The sequence below is a fragment of the Canis lupus genome, chromosome 27, assembly GCF_003254725.2.
Source record: "Canis lupus dingo isolate Sandy chromosome 27, ASM325472v2, whole genome shotgun sequence".
In the NCBI taxonomy this organism is placed as follows: domain Eukaryota; kingdom Metazoa; phylum Chordata; class Mammalia; order Carnivora; family Canidae; genus Canis; species Canis lupus.
In genome coordinates, this window is record NC_064269.1 from 20,198,788 (window position 1) to 20,222,545 (window position 23,758).

Below are 23,758 nucleotides of genomic sequence, written 5' to 3' on the forward strand. Positions count from 1 at the left end.
GTGATTTTTTTCAAAGAAACAGAACACGGGTTTGCTTTTGGGCTGGGTCAACTCTCCTAGGGATCTTCCAGGGAGGAGGGAGGCAGTCAGCCCCCTGAGAGACAGGTGTGTGAAAGGGCAAGGGTATGGGCTTTAGAGCCAGACTTCTTACGTTTCAATTCAGGTTCTAGGGTTTATGATCTTGGAATGTGAGCAAGTTAGATAACTGTTCATGCCTTGATTCCTTTACCTGTAAGATAGAGCAAATAATGATACTTAACTGATTGGGTTGCTGTGAGTATTAAACAAATACATGTAAAGTGCTTAGCACAGGACCTGCCATGTAGTAAATGCTCAATAAATGCTAGGGAGTCTGTAGGTTTCTTGATTCCACCCCCCCTGGGATTAATCTAGGTCCCTAATCACTCATGGGAGTTGTGGCCACTTGCCAGCTGTTGGATAGAAGACATGGTTTTCCCCTCACTCCATCACCTGAAACAGAGTTGCCTAAAAAAATCTTACTTAACCTACAATTTAAACTAGTAAAACAGTGGAAAAACCTGAGTCACAGCAAGCTTTAAATGTAACCCTTTTAGGGATGCCCTGGTGGCTCAAATGATTAAAGCGCATCTGCTTCGGCTCAGGTGGGTCCTGAGACTGAGCCTGGGTCTGGCTCCCTGCTCAGCTGGGGAGTCTGCTTTACTTATTCTTTCTCTCTCTCTCTACCTCTGCCTCTCGAATAAATAAATGAAATCTTTCTAAAAAATAATGCAATCTTGTTAAATGGAAATAAAGACAAAAATATTTGGAAAGGATTTTAAGCAACTAATAGATTCCAAGGAGTTGAAGTTCTTATAAGTCAGACTTGTTTCTTGGCTTTTTTTCTGGGGTATGTGTGTATGTGTTTAAATCCGTGCATCTTTTTTGATAAATATAAAAACCTTATGGCTTCTTTTAATACTATTTAAAACTTAACATTTTAAAAAATTGACCAAAAGCAAATCTAAGCAATGTTAATTTAAGAATATACTTATTCAAAGTACACATGTGCTTTATCTCTAAGAAACTGAGTGGGTGCCCTACTCCCTTCCTGGAAATCACTGAATTGACCTAAAAGCAGTATCGTATAGCCTCACAGTTTAGACCAGACTGGAGGTTGCTGTACTCAGTTTATCAAGACGATTTTGCTCATAGGAAAGTTGTTTTGGTTTAGTCTACACAACTGACACTTTGATCCTACATGACCCACATTTATCCTCAGAACTGCACATGTGGAAACAATGAAAAATTTACTACCTCTACCTCTAATTTACCCACTAAGAACACTAGAGCAGTGAAGGCAAAGTGACCAGACTGGATCACTGCGGAGCTGTGACCTGACAATTCCCAGATAACTTATGATGCCATTGGGATGGGAAGGGTTCACAATAGTGGTTAAGGGAAGAGCAGCCTGGAAGTGGGAGAGCTTGGTGAACAGCAGGGATGCTGCTTCTAATTTCAGAAGGACCAAGACACCTCATGGTACTGAAGGCAGTTAACAGGACTAGAGATTCAGTTAACAGAATTGGGGTAAAATAATTGGAGACAATCTTGCAGTAAGACAAAAGCCTCACTGGCTTTTCACTGTCACTCAGCAAGGTCCTCAGCATGGCATTCTTACAAATTTTTCTATATTCATCCTCACTTTCTTCTTTCTTCTACCAGGGGATAACAACCTATCCCTCTACCCATGCCATGAGTCCCACCCTCACTCTCTCCAAAAGCAGCAGCCAACCTCATATTTTTAAACTATCTTGATTACTTGCCCCTTTTTTATTTAATTGGGGAGTGGGTGCAGAAACTGAACTTGACTCTGCTTCCTCCTTACTTTCTCATTCAAAATTTCTAAAGTCTAGCCTGTATTAACTGTTCTCACTTCCTTTCCTCTCATTCATTCCTCAAGCCCCACAAACCTACTGATCCCATTCTCATGAAAGTCAACCAATAATATCCACACTGCCAAGTCCATTGTAAGTTTTGTTTTAATCATGCCAACTATTTCAATATATTTTGAATTACCTGGAAGAACACCTGATAAATGAATGTCACCATCTTGAGTACAGCCTTAACAGGATAAAATCCAAGCTCCCTAACAGGGGTGGAAAGCCTTCCATGATCTCACTGACCCCTATTTACCTCATCATGCTTGATTCCCCCCACACAATCAGCTGTTTCTCACCTCGATGTCCTTGCTCAAGTTGTCCCCTCAGTTGGAAAGGCCCTCTCCCCTGACTCCTACTCCCCAGCTCTTTTTTAAGAAACAGAGAGAGCTTGTCGGGGAAGGGGAAGGAGAGAGAGGATCCTAAGTAGGCTCTACACTCAGTGCAGAGCCCTACATGACCCTGAGATCATGACCTGAGTCAAAATCAAGACTCAGACGCTTAACCAACTAAGCCAGCCACTCCCCCAACCCCTTTTGCCTAACTTCTGCTCCCTCATAAATACTCAGATCAGAAGTAATCTCCTCCAGGAGACCTTTCCTGATATCCCCACCCCAATCTCATCTTGGCTGCGTGAGGTACCTCCTTTCATTCTCCCATGACATTTTTTTAAGTGCTATTGCTGCACTTACCATTCTGTCCTCTAACAGGCTGTTTATGTCCGTCTCACCAAATAGGCTCTAAACTCTCTTAAGACAGGAGTCATCTCACACGCCCACCTGACAGGAGGGAAGGAAACTGCCATGGCATTTGTCCTTCTGCCCTCAAGAGGGATCCTCTTCAGCCCAAGACAGGATGAGCACAGAATCATTTGGAAGCTAGGGGATAGCTCTTGGGGCTTCCTATCCCTTTTCTTTTTCTTCTCTTTCCACATTTCTAACTTGGGTCCTTGTGTTGCCATAGTAACCAACAGTCCCAGAACACAGACTTCTGGCAGTTGGACTTTTAGCCACTGCTAGTCAGGATCTGAAAGATTTAACATCCCCCATTTAAGACTCAGGAGTTGGCAGTGCCTTTTTCATGTGGGCAGCGAACGGAGTAGGGCATGACAGAGTGTGCGTGTGTGTGTGTGTGTATGTGTGTTATTCTTCTACCCCACATACATACTGGGGCATCACAGAAACAACTACGCTATAAACTGCCAACAGATGGTGGGAGGATGGGCATCTAAATGGCCATAACCTTTCTGGAAAGCAATTTGATATCAATTCCAGTTTAATATACTGGTGATCTTTGATCCATTAAAACCACATAGATATATAAAGGGAGACACAAAGATTTATTGACAAAGGGGATTACTGAAGATTCATTAAAAACAATAACCACCACTTACTGGTGGTCAATAAGTAGCTAAAAATAGCCATATATATGTTTACTATAGGTTATGCCATAAAATATGTTAGCTTCAACAGCTGATGTGATATCCACATATATGTATATGTGTGTATATATACAAATACATAGGGGGGTGTGTGTGTGTGTGTGTGTGTATATATATATATATATATAAATAAAAAAGAAAATTCACCAAAATGTTTTCAGTGGTTATCACTCTGGACAGTAGGATCATAAAAATATTTAATTTCATCTTCATACTTTTCTGTATTTCTCAAATTTTATACAATGGTCATTTTTTTTTTTTTAATAATTCAAGCTATTTCAACTGCAGCAAGACACCTGATGAGCAGTATCAGGTGGAGAGGATTAGTAGAAAAGGTTATAATACAAAGAAAGGCATTTTTTTCAAGGGAGGGGGTGGTCTTTCTTGCTCTTCATTAAAGAATAAAAATAGGATGAACTTCTACCAGAATGGCATAGTTACAAATGGAAAAGAGAATGAATAATGTTATTGCTTAAGTATCATGATTTCTCTCTTCTCCCCAATTCCTATTTTTCCTTTCTTTTGAAGATTCCTGAGGTGAGGGAGACCTGAGATCTGAGTCCTGAACTCCATGGCACACTCATCGTCCAGCAGCAACAGATCAGATGCCACAGACTACAGCTTTGAGTCAAACCTGAGCCTCTCTGTGGGTTACTTCCCCTGTGAAAACACCTTCTCCCACGAGAACACCATCTCCTTTGAAGACACATCTTCCAAGGCTCCTTCGATCCTTGTTCCTCCTATCCAAGGAACATGGAGGACTGAAAGTACAGGCAGACTCCTGAAGAGACAAGACCAAATTCCTGACAACCCAAAGCAGTGTTGCAAACTCAGCATCACAGTGGCCTGGGATGTTGATGTGGGCTCTAACAATTCAGACTCCACAGCTGACTGGGATAGAAATAGGAGCAATCAGTGGATAGACAAGTACCTGGAAGAGGACACACAACTGACTCTCGGCAAACTAAATGGTCTTGTGCAAAAGCTTGAGAAATTTCTAGAACATCAGAAAACCAACGAGGATGATGACTCTGCATTCCCTGAATCTGGTCAGGAGGAAGATTTCCAGTTGTTCAGCAGCATCCCTCCAGGCATAGCTCAGGTCAGTCATCAAGAACATGATACTTGTCAAGACCTGCCTCACGCCTGCCAACATGAAGGTATCATCCAGTTTCCGCAGATTCCCCCAAGACTTCAGGAATATGAACTTTCTGAGGTGAGCACAGAGATGTCTCATGGGCAAAAAGGGGACAGACCTGGTTGGGGGGCCAGTTTGAAATGCTCTGAAGCCAGGCTAGCCCTCCTCAATGTCTGACAGGGCCAGGAGAGCAAGGGAGAAGGCTAACAGCAAGCAAGGGGGTCAGGGTAGAGCTGAAGGGAAAATATTGAGAAGCACTGAAGGAGAAAAGAGGGTAGGAAGGTTAAGAAAAAATTTAACCGTTATGACTGCCCCCCCACCCCTGTGGGTGTTTAAGTATTATGATTTTGCCTTTACAGTTGGGTTATTTTTTTAGAAAAGGATGTGAATTATGTAAGTGGGTAAATATTGGCTCTGTGGTTGTCCAGGTTATGCATATGTAACTCCTTCCTTTTCTTGGCAGATGATAAGCCAGACAACTGGCAGCCAAAGGACGATCACTATAGAGACTGCCTCAGTCTCATTGGGTCAGCAGGAGGAGGAGGACACTCCTTCCAGCACACAGGCCCTCTCCTGTGTGAATTTTAGAAGTGTCTTCCGCTGGCTAAGGCAGCAAGTCCTCTCTTCACTTCTCAGGAGACAACACCCTGAGGAGTCCACTGAGAGCCCCCATCAGCTGGCACAAAAGAAAAGACTCTCTCACAGAGGCAAGAGAATCCAACCTCAAGAGTCCCTCGACTTAGGACAAACTCTATCACCAGATTTTTTAACTTTTTGATAGCCCCCATTCTATAATCACCATAAGTTATTTTCTAATAAATATAACACACACTCTTATTATTCATATCTTCCTCTTCCAGCCCACTATCTTGACTCAGGCTAAAAGTTGTGTATGTTGTCTAGAAGATTAAAATATGTTCTCTGCAAATTTTTAGTAGTATTCTCCTTCCTAATTCAAAGGCATTTCTTCTCTCCTCTTCCTGCCCTTTTGACTGTATTTTACCCTATTTTATATCTTTTAACCTATTTTAATATTAACCGAAATGCCCGTTTTCAGAAGTAGCAGTATAACCCATCAGATTCCCAAGACGGTGGTATGGTTTTGGTTGAAAAACTTCTAGGGCTCAAACAAGTGGCAGAGGATATTGAGTCACTCAGGAAGCGGATTTCAGTTGGCAGTGTTTTGGGAGTTCAGAGAGCGGATCTCATGTTCCCAGGGGACCTGACCGGTTCTAGTGTGCGCTGCATTGGCAAGAATAAGTGGCTCACTCAGGAAAAATGTGAGGATTGGGAATGCTACTTAACCATTCCAAGTCTAACCCTCCTTGTTCCTAAGATGGGGAAGATAATAATATGAATTTCATGGGGATGTTGCAAGAACTAATGAGATAATGCAAGCACTTGATACATAATTTTGTTGTTGCTGCTACTCATTCTCCGGTGGATCTCCCCAGAAAACTCCATCCAAGGGACATCCAAGAGTAAGAGCTTAAGAGTAATTCTCAGTGAAGAATTTCCCACACAGAAGCAAGATTTACTCAGTTATGGGTTTCAGCAGATCTTGACTCAAGCAAGTCCTCTTCCAGTCCATTCCCCACTGAGTCTTCTGAAATTCCTTTATAAGTAGCATTAAACTTTCCTCTAAATTTCAACCTCTCTAAAGAAGACTGTACTCCCCTCTCACCCTTTTGCCCTGACCTCTCCCTGTTACCAACATCAACTCACCTCCCCACAACCACTACCATCCTCCTTATCCACCCACAGGTTTACCCAAAAGCCCTCCTTCTTTGCTTTCGCTACTAACCTACAGGACCTCCAGACATCATGTGCTTAAAGCATAAGCTTCTTTGTCTCAAACCCCTTCCTTTCCTCAATTTCAATTCCCTTTTCTCTTTCCTTCTTTCCTTCCTTCCTTCCTTCCTTCCACAAATATTTAGCACATAGAAGTGCCAAGTACAGGGCTCCTGGGTGGCTCAACTGGTTTGAACATCTGCCTTCAGTTCAGGTCATGATCTCAGGGTCCTGGGATGGAGCCCCAGCTCGGGCTCCCTGCTCAGCAGGGAGTCTACTTGTCCCTCTCTTCCCAAGTGACAAGTACTTTTCTAACTTACAAAAACAAATGCAATCCTTGGGCTCAGGTGGCTTATTCTTTAAGAGATAAAGCCATAGAAACATATAAGTAGAACAGGTTATAGGTGATCACAGTCTGTATGAGGTATACACTGAGTACTACAAAACAATTCAGCATAAGGAGGTAGGTTTTTCAAGGTTTCATAGGTGAGGTTGTTTGAGTTACAAATGTGTTTAGGTTTAAGGTGGAAGAATTTATTTTTTTTTTAAGATTTTATTTATTTATTCATGAGAGACACAGAGAGAGGCAGAGACATAAGCAGAGGAAGAAGCAGGCTCCCTGCAGAGAGCCTGATGTGGAACTCAATCCCAGGACTCCGGGACCATTACCCAAGTGGAAAGCAGGTGGCTCCTTAAGGTGGAAGACTAATAAGCTGCTTGATAAATTGGTGTGGCATTAAAGTGTACAGTTCTGACTGGTTATGTGTGAAAGACAGTGGGGATGATATTGCTCCAGAATGACAGTACCATGGGGAAGAAATCAAACACCAGGGCCTTGTTAGTGATATATGGTCAGGGTCACATCCTGAGCTTCTTTCTAGGCAGACCTCTCACTTTATCTGACTGTCTGAGAACATCTTCCCACTTAACTAGCTCCCTCAAATGTCCTCCTCCGCCCCCTCTTGTTCTCTGACTTCACCAAGACTTCGAGTCCCATTACTGCATCTGTTCATGAATTTCAGTCTGTTCCTTCCATACCCAACCTAGGCACCTCCTTCCCCAGTTGCAGCATATCCACCACATTTAGAAGCATTTATAAACCCTCCTCACCCTTTCCATGCCTTCTTTTAATCTACACTCACCACATTCCCCAATGGGACACTGGTGCTTCTTGTAAGGTCCAACACACAAAACACAAGGATTACCTTCTCCATTCCTGGAGAACTCCCCCACTGTCTTTTCAAGTTCTCCCACTGTCTGGAGAATTTGTCCTTAAAGATGTTACTCTCAAGTTACTATGAGGCCAAGAATGATTCTTTAAGGTTAAGTTGATCATGTCTTTAAGCTGTCCCCTAGTCCCCATCCTGCCACCCTCACCCTGTGACTTGTATTTTTCAGCTCTCTTTATGTAATTATTTTACCTACAGACTAACTTCTTAGTTCCTTTTTATGCAGGATCCTAACAGTGTCTGGTACAAAGTAGTCTGTCTCTATATAATTTTTTAAATGATTTGACTATCTTCTTTCTCGAAACTTTTTCCTATACAATTTTTTAAAAAGTGAAATACAACTGCTTAGAGTTGTTATTCCTTAAGTTAAGAGAGTTTGGATGAGCAGGGTTAAGAGCAGGCATGGGAGTAGAAAGGGGAAGGCAGGAAGAAAATGGCAATCCATGGAAGGTCCAGAGAGGTGACCCACAGACTGAGAAACCTACCATCAGAGGAAGTCAGCGACTAATTTGAAATGTTAATTCAGCAAATACACACAGAGCCTTAATGTTGCTTTAGATTAGATGTATGATATGCCTAAAAGATGACATCTCTGACCATCATGGCACTAGGGACCAGAGCTCTGTTATTTTAACTCTTGCTCTAGGAATTAAGTCAAGATTTAAGAAAAACTCAACTGAAACAAGCTACTTCAATAGACTGCCCACGGTGAATAAGAGGCCCTGTTCATTAGCAGGATTTCTTACATATTTGTGCTTATTTTTCAGGGTTATATAAACCTGCTTGACAGGTATGAGGTTTATCTCTGAAATTCAAACAATGTATTTTACAAGCCCTTCCAACAAACATCCTTTGTAAAGAATTAGAATTCTAAATATTCTTTGGGGTTATCATGCTATCTCAGAAAGCAAGTCAAAGTGCTTAATAGGAAATATTTCAGTATCTCCTCATTCATTATTGTGTCAAATATGCTATGAAGCTATTAGTACAGGTCAAACCAGGACCAGGATCTCTTTTTGTCACATACATGGGCTGAAGCACGCCCACTTTATATCAAAAGGACCGAGAGCAAAATGGAAGTGGTCACTGAAAGATCCTATCTTTGCTGTGACCTTAAGCAGAGAATGACTGCACCTGCCAGACATGCTAATCTAATTAACCAATATATTCTGGGATCCCATTAACTCAATACCCAAAACTAAAACACTTCCTTCAGGTGAACTGCTCAACCTTGAAACCCATAAAGCTCAGCTATGTGAAGTAGTGAAGTATTATCTTAAATATTCATACTCTAGAATTGATAACTTTAGAATGAGCCAGAATATAGTGAAAACTTACCAAGCAAATGTAGAGTATTCAGCTCATCCACACATAGAATCAGATAGACTAATGTAAATTTTATAGATCACCCCATGCCAATTTTTTACTCAGCAGAATCCCAATGAGAAAAAAGTGTGCACCACACCAGCAAAACAAGGGCAAAATAATTTTCTCCAGACTTAAAGAACATAATGTGAAAGTTCATGGCTCCAGAGGTTGCAGAAGTCAAGGCCTACCTGGTCACAAAAACAGTGTCCAAAATCCTCTTATCAAACAATGGCAGGAAAAATGAAACAAATTATAAATGAATTCATAGGATTGCCTGGTAGGGTTTTTACCCCGCTAGTTAAGAACGGTTTTGTTTTGTCAGGAGACATAAACTAACTGCTTCAAAATTAAGTATTTTCATGATGAGTTCCAAGTGGAAGAAGTTCTACTGCATACAGTATACTCTCTAATTTCAAGACAGATGAGTAGGCTTTATATTGCATTGCCTGAGGTCAAGCTTTTCCTGCTACCCCCTCATACCCCAACAAAGAGAACAACATCCTGCTTTCAAAAGTGAAATGAGATCCTCATCAGATAACACTGAATCACTGAGTGAGCCAGTCATGAGTCGGGTGGGTACAAAAGCCTTAGGATAAATTCCCAAAAGGATTATAAACCTAGATCAAGAAATCCCCCTACTAAACAATTTGTTTACTATTCCACCTTTCAAAGGAATTCCATGGTTTTGATGCCCTTTGGATTTCAATCTAATATGCTTCCCAAAGAAATACTTCTGAGGCATTTTCAAATAGAAGGGCAAACATCAAATACCTACTCAGACTGTGGCTGTTTAATGAAAATTCATCTCATGATTACTGAATTCTCTTGGTCTGGAAGGAAATCCGAATGGCAATTTAACTTCATTTATCCCCATCTGCATCAATAGAGATTTATTATTTTAAGTGCAAATCCACAAAACTAAAGAGATTTCCCCCTCCTCATAGAACTTCCCCATTTATCCTCTTGCAAAGGAAAACACTGGATATGTCCATCATTAATCCAGGCGTGGAGAGTTGTTTTTATGTTTCCCTTTCATCACCTCCACTGCCCTCTGTCTTTGGGACCTAGATTTTCCCCCAAACAGGTATGGGGATGAAAAGAATTTTTCTCCAGTCAAGTGACCAAAACTTCAGTTAGTACCCTATCACAACCACCACCATAGTAACAGATTCACATAAGAATCAACAAAGAAAAAAAAAAAAAAAAGAAAAAAAAAAAAGAATCAACAAAGAATGCTAACATTTATGATGAGCACCAGATGTTATATGGAAGTGCTGAATCACTAAATTGTACATGTGAAATTAAAACAACTTTAAAAAATAATGGATGCTAAAAGCATTGGGTGAATGGCTGTTGGGCAACAAGACATGCCCGTGGTCTCCAAGAACTACTCAGCAGACTATTAGTTATCGGGGGGATTTAGGTAACTTTACAATGGAGAGAACTGGTGAACACCAGCTAAACCAAGTGATTCAATTTAGCCTAACTCACATCATGTACCTTCTGAAGAGAAGCACTGCATTGTTGCTAGCACTGTGTGTTTACCCATGTTTACAATGAATCTAATTGTGAGGAATCCAACAGTCAGATGAATTTGGAATATAAGGAAGTCTTCTAGACAACCCGTCTTAGACTTTTCAAACATGTTAGCATCATGAAATACAAAATAAGAGAAAACAAAAAAGTCAGGGAGACAATTCACAAAGGAGATCAAAGAGACGTGACAACCAATTGCTATTCATAATTCTTCACTGAATCCTTGATCAAATTCTCAAAACTATGATAAAAGACATCTTTTAATAGTTGGACAAATCTGAATGTGGACTGTATCTTAGATCATTTCATTGTATATAAGATTATGGCTATTAATATTCATCCCACAAGTCCCAACTGTAAAAGTTGATCCAGTTGAAAGCAGACTAGCATCTAGGCACTTTTCAAAAACATTTCAGATTTCAGGAGTTTATTTAATAGCATTTGTTGAAATTTAAAAGAATAATTTTTGCCCAGTGGAGAGCTAGGCTCTCTTTATCTTTCAAGTTATCGCAGGTTCCAAGGCCTGGAGAGCTCATGTTTACCTTCCAAAAAACCTTGGACATTTTGTTTTTTTCACAAATCAAGGAACAGCCTGCCACTTTACAGTACTAATTCTTGCAGACTGCAACATTTCCTTTTATTTTGAGCAGTGTGAGAGCATTTTGCTTTTTCCAACCTAAGAAGCAGCATAAGCATACAGTCACCATATAATGTACTGAACATACTAGGAAAGTTGTGAGAGCAAAATGGAGCGCTTCTAGAGTCTTTATTAACATTTTTTGTTGTGTTCCTCTCATAGGATTAAAGCTACAGTTCTTTTCTTAAACAAATGTACACATTCACATATATTAACACTTTGCAAATAATTCACAAAGTTCAGAGACTCCTTGAATCCTACTCTTCAATCCCAGGTTCAAAACCTGAAGTTCTCAAATCCCAGGTCTACTCTTATTTGCTATGGATCCTGGGAAGCTAACCTCTCTGGGCTTTCCATTTTATCTATAAAAGATGATCCTAGTAGTACTAACCTCAAAGTGTCATGGTGAGGATTTAGAAAAAGTGCCTGGCACACAATATGTGCTTACAAATTTAAGCTGCTAGTTGCTGTCACATATTTCCTTTTTAAAATCTTTCTGTTAAAAATCTGCCACAGCTCCTTATGCCTACAGAATTAAATCCAAGCAAACTGTCATTACATCTCTCTAAAATCAGATCCTGATGTACTTTTCCAGTCTTATTTTACCAAGCTCCTGCACTCGCCCCTCGTGCTCCTTGCACTACTCATTCCCTCTACTTTCTGCCTCAGTACCTTTGCTTATATTGTCCCCTCTTAACAACTGCCCTAACCATGTGAGTCTACCCTGCCACCTACCTACTCCTAAATGCACCCTTTCAAGGTTCATGTTAAATTCAAGTTCTTCCCTAGAAGTGAGCAGGCTAGAAATAATCTCACCTCCCTCTGTGCTACCATAGCACTACCTGTAATAAGTGTACGTTTTACCCTGTTTTACAGAAATGTGCAGCCAAGTCCTTCTCTCCAGAGACAAAAGCCCCTGTGTTCTGCTTATCATATCTTTTCATGCACCATAGCCCCTGGTCCAGTTTCTTGGACATAGAAGCTCCATGATAAATATTAGTGAAATGAATGGTTAATCTGCAGGAAATAACTGAAACTGATAATATCTGAAAACTGCATGTCATTTCCTCTCATATAAAACTTAACTAGTTTCTACTTTAATTAAGTCTAGTCCCTGGATATTTATATTGGGGGTCAGGGAGTGTGCCATAGTGTAGATGTTTCCTGAGTGGAAAAGCTCAGTTTTGTACAACAGACAAAGCTAGACAACAAAAGAATGGTTCCATCTTTCTATTTGAGTAGAAACTGATATTCTATCCTTTTTTTTTTTTTATACCTTAAAAGATTTTTTTTTTAAGTCTTCGTATTTCCAAATCCTCCACATCATGTTTAGATTCAGTCACTCGTTCAAATACATATACTAAACATAAAATGCTAGAGGCTGTGCACCAAGATGATTAGAGAGACCTTTCCCTTGAAGAGCTCACACTGGTGGGGGAGGTGGTGGTGGGGGGGGGGGGTAGACATCCTGCCAGATACAGCACAGGGGAAGATCTGGAAGAAGGAGCAGACAACACTAGCAGAAGGGAACAGCCCAGGCAAAAGCTGAAAGTCCTAAAAGGCATGTGTGGGGAAACCGTGTAAAGTCCTGTTTAGCTTGAACACAGGGTGGTAAGAGACGGAAGTCTGAAGTGCAGGAATGGAAGCCAGATCACGAAGGAGTTTTGAATTGTATCTTATGGGAAGAACAGAGTTTTGAAGCAAGCTAGTGAAATGATTAGATCCATGTTCTAGAAAGGTTTCTAATAACAGCAGTGTAGCAGTGGGACTGAAGAGGAAAGAAACTGGTAGCAGGAATAGGAGTAAAAAAGAAAAAAGAAATGGCCACCCAGGCTCTGTGGTGAGATGGAAGAAGGAATAAAAAGCATTTTCACCCCTTAAGTAGTTTTCTCAGTATGGTTGGTGTACTGCTGTTCCACTCTCAGGCCAGCTGCAGTACCCTCTGTGCTATACCAACTCCTAGACACTACTTTCTCTGACAATTTGTAAGCATTTATATGAGCTAATTTATAAATAAATGCAGGAGATGGGAAATTATCTAAGCTGACAAGATGCAGCAGACTCCTCAGGTGCCCTGAAGTAGACTGTCAGCCATTACCAAGCAGATTTCTCCTTGCTCCTTCTTGCATTCATTCACTTTAGTACTCACTCAACTGGGGTTCCTCTATGTGCTGGCCATTATTACTTTGTATGCCAAGGACATGGGGACACACGAGACATCATTCCTTCTGAGTGCTCAAAGCCTGGCAGAGGTATTGTCATTTGTTCAACAGGAATTACTAATTAGACAAGTTGTCTTTAATGGTCTTTATGTTCTAGGAGGCTGTTTAAAAATGTGTTCTGGATAATGGTCACAATAGCAACTTGTAACTCAATTTTACCTTAAATGACTGGTTTGGAACATGATCTACAGAGCTGGAATGAAAAGGATTCCTGCCACAATAATTGGGATTACTTTGCTTATGTTATGCAACAGATATTTGTGCATGTGCCCACTCACTAAAGTTCATTTTTAACCCCAAAATCAATACTAACAGTGGGCTTTTGAACTTTTTTGAGATTTAAATTCAATTGACATATAATGTATTATTAGTTTCAGAAGTAGAGTTCAGTAATTCATTAGTCTTATATAACACCCAGTGCTCATTACATCACACGCCCTCTTAATGTCTATCACCCAGTTACCCCATCCCCTGACCCTTTCCCCTCCAGCAACCCTCAGTTTGTTTCCTATGGTTAAGAGTCTCTTATGGTTGTCTTCCTCTCTAATTTTGTCTTGTTTTATTTTTCCCTCCTTCCCCTACGCTCCCCTATTTTGTTTCTTAAATTCCACATATGAGTGAGATCATATGAGAATTGTCTTTCTCTAATTGACTTATTTTGCTTAGCATAATACCCTCTAGTTCTATCCACTTCATTGCAAATGGCAAGATTTCATTTTCTGATGGCTGAGTAATATTCCATTGTGTGTGTGTGTATGTGTGTGTGTGTGTACACACCACATCTTCTTTATTCACTTATCTGTCGATGGACATCTGAACTAGTGGTGTTTTCAATGGACATTTATGGACATACACAGAGCAGCAAAAAATTTGAGTTGCCCGTGAGCATGGTCCCAGCTGAGGTGGAACAAGGCAATGCTCTACCTTCTTGTCTCAGATCGGCATTCATACTACAAACAAGTGTTTATAGGGCTGAAGTGCTATTTAGTGTTCCTAACTGCAAGAATGCTGTGATGTGCCTTGCAGAGAAAAAAAGGACATGTTAGATAAGCTCTGTTCAGGCATGTGTTATAGCCCCCGTTGAATGTGAATTCAATGCTAATGAATCAACAATATTAAATAAGGTGCCTTAAAACAGAAACAAGGCTATGTATCAATCAGTTGAGAAAATGTTGTGACAGAGGCTCACAGGAACCTAAATATTCCCTAGGGCCAATGGTTCAGTATTCACTGATTCAGTATTTGTGGAGACTTTATAGAATGTAGCTACCACAAATAACAAGAATCAACTGTATTATATAAGGTAAGGAGTGCAAAGAACCAACCACACATAACACACTGATTTTTTTTTCAGCTTCACTTTCTGAGGATTTAGGAAGGCCACGAAGTGAGGAAACGGAAATCACTTTCTGAATCCTATAACACTCCAGTAGAATTAGTGGGTATTTTTGTACCTCTGGAATCACTCAGACACAGACTCATAAAGAAGCGTCTGCCGCTCTGCTGGCTGGGTTAACAAGAGGAGGACAAAGAAGGGGTCAACAGGCCAAGATGTGCAGTGGGTCGATGTAAACAAGTGTTCGGGGTGTCACTATTTTCTGCTGGGAGAAGTCTTAGGTTTGCAGGTTGGCTACTCCTTGAAGGCCATTTATTTCTTGCTTGATGCTTGTTGGTTTTTATTTTTTTTTTCCACTATCCCAATAACATAGGAGGCCCTCAGTGCAAAGGCTTCAGAAAGGGGTGTTATGTGCCTGACCTCACTTGGACCAGTTTAGACTATGAAGAACCAAAAAGCCCCCTTCTCTAAGCAAATAATCCATTCTTTAATTTCTAAAAATTTACAAACTGTAAGACAATATAAATCCCATAAGTCATCCAAAACTTCTATGAATGCCCCAGGATTCATGTTTCCCTTTGTAAAAGCTAATCCTGTCAAGCAGGAAACAACTTCCGGACCATGGTGTATTGGAAGCTGGCATCCCTGCTCCAAGAATTCCATGCTTTAGAACCAGAAATATTAATGGAGAGTTCCATCCTACATCTCCCTCTCTCCCAATGCTGACATTGTGTTTACTTGTCAAACAAAACAGTCATCCAAGTTTAGACCTATTGAAAAGCTTCCAAGCAAGATGAGAGGCCAAGTCAAAAAGGAGGAACAGCTAATCAGAAATCAAGGGCAGGAAAAGCTGGACCCAAAATAAATATAGTACAAAATGCCCAGAATAGCCCAGAAAGACAGCTGATGACCTTTTCTTTTAAAATCTCTTAATATCACAGTATCAAATAGCCTAAGTATCTAAAACTAAGCACATTACTATTAACACAAAGATAAGGAATAAAGTAAAAACAAACTTAAAAATAGGAAATGCTGATAGTACAGTGACAATTTGTGTTTTGAAATACAAACTAAAACACAGAAGACAAATATAATTAATGTATGGTACTGAGGAGTCAGTCATTGGCAAGGGATTATACCTCAATTCAAGGTAACAGTCATGGGAAGTGATTGAGGCTATTTTGAGTTCTGAAAGCTACCAAAATTTCTCAAGAGACTGTATTATTTTTTACCTAACAACTCAATGGGTCCTGCTACAATGGCTGTAAATTACTGCAGCCCTAATTTAAGTTCTCCTCTTGATTGAATAAGCTCGGAGCTATGACTTGTCAAGGAGAGGCAAGCATCTTGCTATTCAGGAACACACCCTGGGGACACCAATTTATTTCTCTGATTATGATACACAAAGCCTTGAACTACTGCTAAATAATAGATTTAAGAACTACTGAAATCCCTTTTCCTAATTCCTTGCTCCTTAAACCATAAAGAGCTTTGGCTGATTGAAATTCTGGTGCTAGAACCATGCTTTTAAAAAATGCCATAATATTAAGCCATAGATCCATTACATGAGAGTCAAAATTCCCTTGAACCCTCTTCCTTTTTTAAAAAACTGCTGAGAGGGGCAGCCCAAGTGTCTCAGCGGTTTGGCGCCGCCTTCGGCCCAGGGCTTGATCCTGGAGACCAGGGATCGAGTCCCATGTCGGCCTCCCTTCATGGAGCCTGCTTCTCCCTCTGCCTGTCTCTCTCTCTCTCTCTCTCTCTCTCTCTCATGAATAAATAAAATCTTTAAAAAAAAAAAAAAAAAAAAGACTGCTGAGACTATACACCTAAGTACCATCAGAAGTGCTAAGTGCTTCTAAATTAAATACATAAATATATAGCATTTAAAAAAAAACATACCACCTATCCAGTTATAGAGCAAGTACATGTGTGCACACACATCCTCCACATATTTTGATTATTTGCTGAATGTGTAAACATTTCCTTTTTCTCTGTCTACAGTTGTACCCTTGCATATCTGTATCAAGGAGAAGAAAAAAAATCAGCAGTCACTGACTGCCAATTTCCTAAGGGGTGGGGGAAAAACAAAGCAACTGAAAATAAAAAGACTGCTGTGGCTTAGGCCCAGTCATGCAAATAGCTTCAAGCAGCCCTTGAACTCCATCCACACCCTCACACACAAAGGACGCATCTGCTTAAAGGCATACTTCTAAAAGCCCAACCACATCTTCCTTTGATTGTGAGATCCCAGATATTTGGTAGAAGAGGGAGAGATTACTGGAGGGGAAAAAAATGGAAATAAAAATCTTTTGTAAGATTCATAATGGAAAGAAATTCATTTATGTATTGCCTCAAGTTATAATGAACCAATAAAGCACAAGACAATACACCTATGTGACACGATTCCAAATAAGATTGCCAACCCCCCAGCAGCAGTTTGAGAATTTATAGTAGGAATTACCTAGAATAGAAAATGTTTGGCCCACAAAAGGCAGTTAGGAGATAGTAAACTTCAACCCCCATATGACAATTAGGGTGAAAAAGATTACCAGGGTATGGACAAAGAGGACCCAAAGGAATGGTGCTATGGGGGTTGATTTTCAGGACACCATTATCTCAGTGGCTACAAAATGCCTGCTCAGAAACCACTACATGACGAGCTGGAATGATTATGTAAGTAGGCCTGACTAATGACCTGCACAGTCCCATGGCCTTCCTCAGTCTGGAGAAGAGAAGGCAGCAACAAAGCCAGATGAGAGGCCCCACCTCATGCTCCTCAGCCTCCAAAGTGGTATAACCAGACAGCTTTGGCCACCAACATCCGAGTTCTCAAGAACCATGAGATTGCCTCTCATGAGGCAAATGAGATTTCTTCTGTTTGCCAGTTGCCAGAACACCTAAATGACTGGAAGTACAAACCTCCCAAAGTTTTTAATTCTTCCCTGTATGTCCTCCTGCATCAGCTTCATTAGATACCCCTGGTGTAAGACAACAGAGATCTGAAGGTAAAAGTAATAAGTAAGTACTAACACTATTTGCTATTTATTCTTATTAATTCAATGTCATTTCTATGACAATTATTAAATGTTCTTTAATGTTTGCTTTGATGTCTGGAACAACAAAACAAATCCAATTTTAAGGGGTGGGTCACTCTCAACTGTGTCATGTGGGAAGTGAGAATTCAGAGATAGGAGTGAAAGCAAAATACAGCTTTCATAATCCAGCTATGTCATATATTTAAATATATTTATGTAGCTTATATATAAATATACACACCCTTTAAGGGGTGTATTAGAGTACATTAAAGCAAATGTTGGTGTGGGAAAAAAAATCTAGATACATTCATATAGCCTTAAATTAGTCACAACACTCTGGTAATTTAATGTGTTTTTTTTTTTCTTTCTTTCTTTTTTTTTTAATCTACTGTGGAGGTTAACTATTTTTGTAAATTTAGGTCAAATCTTGAAATCACTCCTTCACCCACTTTCTTAAGTATCAAAAGGTCACAGGAACTTCTGGCTTGGGATGTGTAAAAGAATCTAGCATTTTGAAAAATACAAACACATCCAAAAGTAGGTATTACATTCAGAAAATTCACAAAACCCCACTCTGCCTCAAAATGCCAATCTAAAAATTAGCTTCCTGATTTTACAGATGAAGAAACTGAGGCCCAAAGTAGATGATATAGCAGAAGTGCAATAGCTAATAGAAAAGTCAGAACTAGAATTTCAGAAAGCTGGGTAAAATGTCCTCTTTGTTCAAGTCACTCTAAAAGTTTTCTTTTCAGAACATTAGATTATTCACTTGTTTGATCATAATCTCACCGAGGGCAAAAATCAAGCTAAATCTACACCATATGCCCCAATAGCTAGTTCAGAATCACTAACAGATGAAAAGATATTGCCAACTAGAACCAGTTAGGATGCATCCCCTATACAGGGTATGATGGTGGGTAGTAAATCACTCACAGAGCCTTCCCACCAAAGCCCTCCCAATTACCCCAGTAAAAAAGGACATTTGTTTGCTAATTCTTCTCAAACAAAATTATGATTTTCCTATGTGTGAAATCACCCAGGTTCCCCATGACTCTCAGCTCCACTGGCCTCTTCTTGAACTAACCGAGTAAAGCAGTTCTAACAACCAAGAGTGTCTTCACTGACTCACCCTGGGGAGGGACTTGCCAAGAACACACGGACAAATGTTTCCTTTCATCTTTCCTCTGATTTCAGTTTAGGGTGAGGCAAGTAGGAAAATATGTATTAGTTTTCACCATACTTAAAGAAACTAGCTAGTCATATTTTTTTTTAATTACCCAAAAACTCCTATAAAGTATCAGAGACAGAGTCAAAGAGGAAAAATCTCTAATCATAAAATTCAGAAAAAATAGTAAGAATAATGGCTATTTATTTTTAGTGCCAGTACAACATACCCAAAAGCACATGCTGATACTACTGCAGCAAACCGTCGCAATCAGGTAGGCTTAATCCCTATTTTGCAGATAAGAAGCGAACCCAGAGAGAGCGTGGGAGAAGGAGGTGGTGGAGCTGTGAGCTGAACATAGAACGGTCGCACAGCAAGGCCCCCAGGCCCACACCCCAAATTTGTTTGAAAATACATATTTTTCCTAGTTTGGTCATTCTACTGTTTAAGTCCATCTTGGCTCAAGATTCCTACAATTAGGGACTGGTTTTTCAAAGCTCCCTTAAAAGAAAATTAGACTTAAAAAGCAATTTGACAAGATTAGGATAACTTTGTTCAGAAAATGCTTTGAAAATGTTAATCGCCTTCAGAGATTCAGCCTGCCTCCCTGGATCAATATTTATTCCTTTATTCATCTTCCCAAACTCTTCAGGTTTCACAGCAGAGATTCTTCCCCTGGGTTGCCACTTTTCCAGGCTCTTGATCTGGCTGACGAGATAGCCTAATCATTTCTAGGATAGCTCAGACATCTCTCTCTTCTGGATTTAGTTTCTCTTCCTCTCTGTAACCACTTCCTGTACCAACCAAAGCCCTACTCTGCCAGGGGAGCAAGCCCTCCCACACCGCACACATAGCAGAGAAGGTTCCACCTGGCCACCCCCTCAAGAGCGATCTATGAAAAAAACGCAGGCTCAGACCGTCACAGTCAGGCTGAGGCAGACAAATCACCTAGCTACCGAAAATCAATTTGTCTGCTTTAACAGACGTTTATTTAGTTCAACATCACTCCCCAGATCTGCATAATCTAAATTACTGAGTAGTCCCTCAGCATTACCAAAAGACATGCACAAAAATATTCACTGAAGCACACTATTTGTTATTCATCCAAACTGGATAACTATCGAAATGTCCAGCAGCTGTAAAACAGATATATAACTGAATATCATGACAGCAAGGAGAATGAGAACAAAAAACAATATTGTAGATAAATTTCACAAATATAATCAGAAAAATTAGCCAGACACAAAAGAATATATAGTACATGATTCTATTCACATGTGTTTTTTTAAATAGGCAAAACTAATCAATCAGTTATTCCCAGGAGCATTAGAAGAGGCAGGTTCTGGGGTCCTGGCAATCTTTCATTAATCTGGGTGCTGTTACAAAGGTGTGTCCACTTTGTGACAATTATTCCATCAAGCCATCCACTTATAATTTGTGCACTTTCCTCCATATTTCCATAAAAAGCTGACTGAAAAAGACCTCAGAGCACATCTGGTCTGCTCTCCTCAGTTGGCATGAATAAAAGTAATTGTTTCCCGGGTATGTTAAGTTATCTCAAGGACACAGAGGAAATCCATGGAAAGCCTGGGACTGGACGCTGTATTTCTTAACTCTCCACCCAAGCACCACAGCTACCTCTCAAATGTGGAAGGATGTTTCTCTAATTTCCTTCCTTGTTGTGACTATGGCCAAGGTTTAGAGGGATTAGGATCATATTCCTATTAAGAATACAACCCAGAAGGTTCGTCTCCTACCAAAAGCAGAGCCAGGAAGATCATTTGAAACACCCTTTAGGATACAGCCAATCAGAAAAAGTTGGCACCATGTTCCCACTCTAGGTTTTGTCACTTACCAGTTGTGTGACCACCAGCATATTCCCTACCTTACTCTGAACCTCAATATCTTCATGTAGATCACGGAAATATTAACTCCTACCTTGCAAGGTTGCCATGACATTATCAGGTAGTAGTGTCAGAGCTGTGCCTGGCATGTTGCGAACACTCAGAAAAAGTATTTACTGAATAAATACTGATCGAATTGAGGGAGTCCAGTACTTGTCACTTAGCAGATGCTCAATAAACAGTTAAGTATTATTATTATTATTACTGAACAAGAGGTGCAGGGAAGAAGGGAGTAAATAACCCCATGTGAAAACATCTCCTTTTTCTAAGCTTATAAAGGTCATTAATGGGTTGACCCAATTCTTACTGGTTTTGATGCTCCACTGAAATATCTGTGAGACAAAGAGCAATAATGAATTTGAAAGACGGCGGTGCTTTTCATGCACAACCAGCTCTGTGTTCTCTCTCTCAGTGCCAAACAGATGTGTTCACTGACTGTTAAAACATTCTAAATTCTCCAGTCACCTAGGTGAGTCATAGAACTTTTATAATCTAACTTTTCAAGAGGGAGATGGGCCATCAAGTCTCATAGACTTAATGACTTAATGAGTAGACGTACATAGTCAAATAACTTTACTACTGGGAAAAAGATTTACAAACTGAAGACACAGAAGGGTAACTGCAGGCTTTAAAGATGTCAGAAATAAACCACAGAGAGGAGAGAGTTTACTCACATTTTAAAAAGTTTAATGCTGATTTTTTATTTTCTTCAGCTCTTCAAATTTTCCATGTGCTTATGAGCAAACTGATCCATAAAACTCTTTTATACTGAAAAGAAACAAATATAAAAAAAAGATTAATTAAAACTAATTTCAAATTAGAGCACACAAGAGGAACAAAAGTAAGGCCTATAGATGGTGAATTATTGTATAAAAAACAAAGAGCATCAAACTAGGTTACACATGTGTAATTAAAAACAAGAAAATGTGTTACGGACCAACAGATTTAACTAACTTCCTTCTAGTTATCTTTTCTCCTCTCTCCCCCTTCATTTCCTCCTCCCAGCACTCCCTTCTTCTCTTTCTTCCTTACTTCCCAGTTGCTGGACAAACTCAAATATTCCTTGAAGCCTGAGTTTCAGGAGAAAACCATCATCATTCCTTTTTATAGCACAAACTACCTGGCACATGTTAGGCATTCAATGAATGCTGAGTAAATAAATCAAAAATTTACAATACTTGGCTGTTAGGTTAAAAAAATTAATAAAAAAAGGGAAATCAATAAAAAATCAATATGCAGACAATATGGTAGAAGATAAACACTTTCATTATCAAGACTTGTGATTAAAGTTGATTAATACCCTTACCTCTAATAAATAACAGATATTTAGAAAAAAAATTGCCAGGACTATACGTATGGGCATGTATATCCTCACCATTATAGTAACAAGATATATTTTTTGGTAGTATACGAGTATTTAGGAATAGAACTTCCTTTTGAGGTGCTCACTATTCAAATATCTCGTAATCACCTCCATCCAAATGAGAAAGCAAAGTATCTCCAAGTTAAAAACCAGAAATGTTACCTCACATGTGTTTATCAAATGTAATCAAAGCCTGTCCCAGACAAAATTATGAACTAGCAGTGTGGCTCCTTCCTTTTTCTATCTACTCGTTTGAGGAGTCAGTGACCCCAGATGTTTAATTCAGTAGGGAAGCAATAGGATCAGCTCTAAGGTTCAAACAGTTTAATGGATATCTTTTCCAAAGACATTTTCATTTGAAAAAGAGCTTCAAAAGAGGCAGGTGCTTAACACTGAAATAAAATGCCTTACTGACAATGGAATTTCAGGCATGAACAGAGGCTGTCTTAAAGAAATCTCTCAATTCAGGTAAGCATCTGTCCATTTGGTCACCCCTAAAGTCAGATTCCTATATAACCCATATAGACACACCAATCCAGGTGAACGTTAAGCAATTAATGATGTATATATACATAGGCTAGCCCAATTTCAAGACTAGTGTGTGCTCCAAAAATAAACAGTTGTTAAATGAATGCAGAGGAACCCTACTCCATAGGTGCTTCTGAGAATGGAGGCAGGGGTGAGTGATGTGTGACAGCAAGTACAGCAATTTCACTCCTGTTTTTAGACTCAGATCCAAGATTTGGCTGGAGAAGAGGTTTCCTGGAGTGCTCATAAAAGACTTGCAATTAATGATTACATTAACAGCAAAGAAAATTCCAATGATCTAGAACAATAATCACACCAAAATCCAACCACCTTTTCTAACAGGGCCTTTGTGGGGGAATGAAAGTTCTAGCCGAGGTCCCTGGTCAACCTGAGTCTGAGTAGGTGGGAGCCTCATCTGTGTCTTCATCTCCTGCCCTGGAGCAAAGAGCAGAAGGAAGGATACCAATATTAGCAGGAGGAAGGCTTCATAGAGGATAGGACTAAGGGAGGGAAACAGGGACCTCCAGCAGGCAGCAAGACACAGCACATTTCTGGGACATCCCAGGTCCCTTCCCAGTCCCCATCAGCCTCCTTGCTGGAAATTACAAGGGCAAGGTTTAGATGTCACACAGGCCAGGGCCTATTGGATACAAAGGAGGATGGAGAAAATATCAATGGACTGGTTTAAAGAGAAGAAAAATCAGATACCTATATTCTATAAGACCTAATTCTAAACATGTAGAAAAATTTTAAAGAGAATTGTAAGAAAGTGTTGCCTGAACTTGCTCCAGAGGAATCCATTCACTTGAGAGGCACTGAGTATTTTCAATCCCTCCCTTAGCACAGAGCTCTGATTATTTGGCCCAACCAAGACTGAATACATAAAAACATTTATAAACATGAACTGTTCAATTTTTTTGACTTTCCATCATGAGCCTTGTTTAAGCAAGTCAAAGATGTCCTTTGTCATACAGTTTTGATCGAATGCAAGAGACTTTAGTCATTTCCTCAGAAACAGACGTAAGCTATAAATATGAACTAACCAACACAGCCACTCACAAAAAGGTCCACTGACAAGTTTAATTTAAAAAGAACACTTTATTAAACTGAAAAGCCGGCCATAAAAAAATTCAAACCCATGCAAAAAACATTCCTAGCAGAAAAACC

At 39.8% G+C, this 23,758-nt stretch overlaps 2 protein-coding genes across 34 annotated transcripts in view; one reads left to right on the plus strand and one right to left on the minus strand.

Moving 5' to 3' along the window:
* PPFIBP1 (PPFIA binding protein 1) overlaps window positions 1–23,758 on the minus strand; it is a 167,103-nt gene that overhangs the window by 89,936 nt on the left and 53,409 nt on the right. For 20 of the 29 annotated variants that reach the window (XM_025455464.2, XM_025455463.2, XM_049102578.1 and 17 more), the window contains exon 1: window positions 2,678–2,696. The gene's annotated coding sequence lies outside the window, so the exon portion shown is untranslated. Of the gene's footprint in view, window positions 1–151; window positions 221–2,590; window positions 2,720–9,640; window positions 9,740–21,374; window positions 21,469–23,758 lie in introns of those variants that run through there. The other 9 variants (XM_049102570.1, XM_049102580.1, XM_049102569.1 and 6 more) reach the window with 4 other exon arrangements.
* On the plus strand, window positions 2,818–5,405 carry C27H12orf71 (chromosome 27 C12orf71 homolog). Of its 5 annotated transcripts, XM_025455480.3 has the most exons (4): window positions 2,818–2,996; window positions 3,613–3,674; window positions 3,868–4,555; window positions 4,941–5,405. In XM_025455480.3, the coding sequence occupies exons 3-4, from the start codon at window positions 3,911–3,913 to the stop codon at window positions 5,253–5,255; spliced, it is 960 nt and encodes a 319-aa protein (XP_025311265.1). In that variant the 5' UTR covers window positions 2,818–2,996; window positions 3,613–3,674; window positions 3,868–3,910; the 3' UTR covers window positions 5,256–5,405. The 5 variants fall into 5 exon arrangements, with proteins under 5 accessions (XP_025311265.1, XP_025311263.1, XP_025311264.1 ...); XM_025455478.3 differs by lacking the exon at window positions 3,613–3,674 and having other exon boundaries at window positions 2,818–3,013; XM_025455479.3 differs by lacking the exon at window positions 3,613–3,674 and having other exon boundaries at window positions 2,818–2,980.